The following is a 4,125-nucleotide window of genomic DNA, read 5'->3' on the forward strand; positions in this document are numbered from 1 at the left end:
CAGCCTTGACTCATTTTTTTTTCTTCTTTGTCCACATTTTAACTCGGCCATCGTTTAGCATGTCCCCCACCCCTGCTGATGCTGTCAGGTATGATTCACTCTCTCAGCGCTGTTTCTATTTCTAGCTTGGTAAGGGCCCGGATTATCTCCTGTTTTGTGTAAAGTCACAAGGCCATGATGACCTGATGTCATGCGTCTCCCAGCTGCCGTAGTGAACATAATGGAATTCTCGGTCCCACCCACTTGTGGAAATAGCTTTTTTTAGCCATACAAGAGAAGAAAGCTGTTAGATGGTTTTCATAATGCTGTTGACAAAACAGTCCAATGACACTTTAAAACTTGCCCTCTACTCTACTGCCCTCAGAATGTGCCTGCCTCGTGAAATATTTTGCATACAGTGCATTTATATTATCAAAAAATAAATAGTTGCAAAAAGTCCGATTTTTTTTGTGCAAATAAATGTCCTTTGTTATTTTTGTACACACTTATTGACCATGAATATGTTTTGATGTTAAAAATGTCTAATTTCTAGAAGTCAATAATATTATTTTAATTTTACGGCTGATAACAGAAAAAATTGGCCTTAAAAATCTATTCAAATTCTACATGTTTACAATAAATAAATAAATAAATGAATGAATAAATAAAACATTTTCAAATGCTATAAATGGATTTAGGCATCACAACATTATAATGTACAGTACGAAAAATGGATTTTCATTTTAAGATTTGCTAAGATCTATGATTTTAAGATTAAATTTAACAGTGCAGTTAAATTATTAGCCTTTTTATAGATAAACGTTGAGTATTTACCATCCTCTAAGTGAATGTTAGATGATAGAAAAGCTAATCTAAATGTAAAATTACGGGCAATGAGCGAGTATACAATTAAATATTCAAAAACATTGCATATGAAAAAAAAAATCTGTAATATCGGCCGATAACCGATATATTGTGCATAACTAGTGTTTTGATATAGTGTTTTCAGACACTATAACATATGCATGCATATAATAACAAATACATGAATATGCATTAGCATGCATTTCACAGACAATAGAAACACTGCCAAAGACAGATGCACAAGGATCAGACATTTTATTTTTGAAATTTCTGACAATGAACGCAACAATATAAATACAATTAATACATTAAAAGCTTAAAATTAACAATTTAAAATACGGAACATATTCCAGAATGGTCAAATTAAAAGCAAGTAACTTATTTTAAAATCAATAAAAGACTTTTATATTCCCTTTTAAATAATTATAATACAGGACCGCATTAACAACATAAGTTATGGTCTTTAATTGCAGTAAGTCTGCAAAAGGGTCATGCCCATCATTTAACAGACCATCTGACCTCCGACAGTCTGATCACATTTCATTTGAGTAGATTCCAGTTGAACGCACTCCAGTCTCTCAGCTCACTCTTAGTACTCTAATCCAGCATGTGTGATTCAGTTTCCTGTACAGTTCCCGGCAAACTTGTCGTTCCCTGGCAGCACTGTGAACATAGTGCTGAGTCATTCTTCCTGCTCTGAGGTGAAACCATGAGTTGCCTGTCCAACCGGACAAAAAAAAATCCACACTTCTGTTCATTGGGTTTGCTGGAAAACATATAATCCATTGCATTTCATTAATCCCCCTCATGTCTCATTCTCAGTGGCAACAGGCTTCATCCAGAGCAGAACACAAATCTAGTGCAGGAGCCCGTAAAAAGCTCTGACATAGTTTGTCCGATTCTGTTCATCGTTCAGGCAGATTGATAACTGGCACCCACTGGTCCAAACCCCGACTGTCTCTGCAGAATCGATTCAGTTTGCTGAGAGCTGGATCCTTCCACGCGGATGACTGTGGATTCTGTGAAATAAAAGAGAAAAATTGTAAAGTGCACTTGTGTAATGCATTCTAGATCCATTCAGAAGGTCCAAAGCAAGAGTCTGGCAGTGAGTGGTTTTAACAGCAGCTGGTTAATGGACAAGCACTTGTTTTCAAAGGGCCTCTCTCTAATTTGTTAAAGATGGTCACTTCACAGAGCTTTTCTTTCAGGAAACGGTGTTTGCAGAAATGCCCCAGAGTTGCACAGGAAGTTCTGCGAATACTAAAGGCAGCCACAGAAGTTCAGAACTGCTATTAAATCTCACTGACGAGCAGCCAGTTTACTGCAGCCCAAGACTGGCTGGAATTCCACATCACAGACGCTCTAATGGATCATTGAACTTTAAACTACATCAGTCGTTCCGCCCTCAAAGAGTTTAACTAAACCTTCCTGGCAGTTAATATGAATATGCATGAACTATTCTGCAAATGTGCAGCTGTGATCGATCTGTGCACTCGAGGCTACCTCGCGTGCGAGCAATAAACTAATACTAGGAGAATGAACTGACACATACGGTGACTAATACGCAGTGGAGGTCCATCGACTCTCCTCCCGGTTTCACACCCTCCAGGATCTCTGCCAGACGTCTCATGTTGTTCACTCGTAAGATATCGATGTCATTCTCACAGCAGAATGCTTGAATCAAGGTAAAATGAATCTGGAGTGCGACGTCTTTCACATCCTCCTCGTCTGTGGCCAGCAGACACAAAACCACGTTGTCTGGGTCCCTAGTAAAATGACGATGAAAGTACATTTAAAAATGTGCAAAAACAAAAGAAGATTTCATGAAAATAGTTACTTTTTTTCCTTTGTCCACAGTTTGTGCATCTGCCCTTCTACAAATCACAACTCCATTATGCAAAATAATGAAAAAGCCATCATGATCCAAGATGTTAACTCTCTAAGCGCAAGTAAAAGTTTTTTTTAATTACTTTATCTTATGTTTTGTTAGTAGTCGTAGTTTGTCTCTAATAAACACCTTGTAGTGTCACCTTAAAACTAATGACGGCCAGATGAAAAAATGTTAACAGTTTTAGAATGCAATGACCCATTTATGGTTTGGAATTGATCTGCAATGACCACTTACGCATTAAGTGATTTCGCAGCCTCATAAACTCCCACAGTGATGCAACCCTGAGGTAATGCAGCAGTCAGGACCTCTTCCAGTGCCTTTTCAACCGAGTCCATTCTAAGAGATGATTCGAAAACACACATTAGCTTTCATTTACACACAAAATGAACAGTTTTATTCTCTTAGAGGATAGCAAATATAGGGAAACATTCTGCATGAACGAGATTTGCAGCTGAACAGAGGATATGTAATCAATGTCACGACAAGTAAGTTACTGTCGTTTGATCAAACTTATGAACGCAACGCAGCAAAGCATTTTAAGCAAGTAACGTAACGTTAACAGGAGGCCATGTGCAGCGACAGAGGCGTTCAAGTAGAAGTAATTTACGTTATATAAGCACACGAGCAGATCAAGAGAAATTTTGTATTCAAATTTCGAGAAATGATTTGTGAACCTCGTGATCTTTCAAAGGCACAGACAAATATGCAGCACCAGTAAGTTTTATATGAGAACATACCTTTCCGTTGCGTTGTCTCCACACGGTTCTTCAAAAGTCATATTGCACATTAGAGACGGATATCCTTAGTATGTGTCGCGCACTGTTTTCCGTTAGCATGTAAACCTGTGCAATCCAGGGCCTCGAATATGCTGCTGGTGCTGCGTGCAGCGATAAACTAAACTGACGCTGGTATCTGCAAACAGTAGAGTACTCACTCCAGCCTCATTTACATACCTCCACTGATTGGTCAGCTCACGTGGACGCTAATACAACCTAGTAGGGGTGATGTTAGTTCACAGTGCATTAACTAATGTTAACAGATAAAACTATTTTTTTTTTAATGTTTACGTTTTGAATATTAACTGACATTAATACATACTATATAATTATTGTTCATGTTAATGAATATAGTTAATGTTAATAACTGAAACCTTATTGTAAAGTGTTACTAAAGTAGCAACAACTCAAGTGCAGTTGCTTTTAAAATATCTTAATATATTTTCTGAATATTTTTCATGCACAATAATTTGTAGGCAATCACCCAAGAATTTACTGCACAGAATATAATAATAATAATAATAATAATAATAATAATAAAGAAGAAGAAGAAGAAGAAGAAAAAAGTTGCTTCAGGCCAACAATAATCTTTCTAAACGACGAGAAGTGATCAAC

The 4,125-nt window shown here is 37.2% G+C and overlaps 1 protein-coding gene across 1 annotated transcript; it reads right to left on the bottom strand.

Moving 5' to 3' along the window:
* Positions 1 to 1,157: 1,157 nt before the first annotated feature.
* Positions 1,158 to 3,699, bottom strand: LOC107670797 (growth arrest and DNA damage-inducible protein GADD45 alpha-like). Its single transcript, XM_016463563.1, has 4 exons — positions 3,472 to 3,699; positions 2,969 to 3,070; positions 2,396 to 2,609; positions 1,158 to 1,862 (listed from the first exon to the last, which is right to left on the bottom strand). The coding sequence occupies exons 1-4, from the start codon at positions 3,519 to 3,521 to the stop codon at positions 1,749 to 1,751; spliced, it is 480 nt and encodes a 159-aa protein (XP_016319049.1). The 5' UTR covers positions 3,522 to 3,699; the 3' UTR covers positions 1,158 to 1,748.
* Positions 3,700 to 4,125: the final 426 nt, after the last annotated feature.

The sequence above is a fragment of the Sinocyclocheilus anshuiensis genome, unplaced genomic scaffold, assembly GCF_001515605.1.
Source record: "Sinocyclocheilus anshuiensis isolate Anshui unplaced genomic scaffold, SAMN03320099.WGS_v1.1 scaffold1483, whole genome shotgun sequence".
Classification (NCBI taxonomy): domain Eukaryota; kingdom Metazoa; phylum Chordata; class Actinopteri; order Cypriniformes; family Cyprinidae; genus Sinocyclocheilus; species Sinocyclocheilus anshuiensis.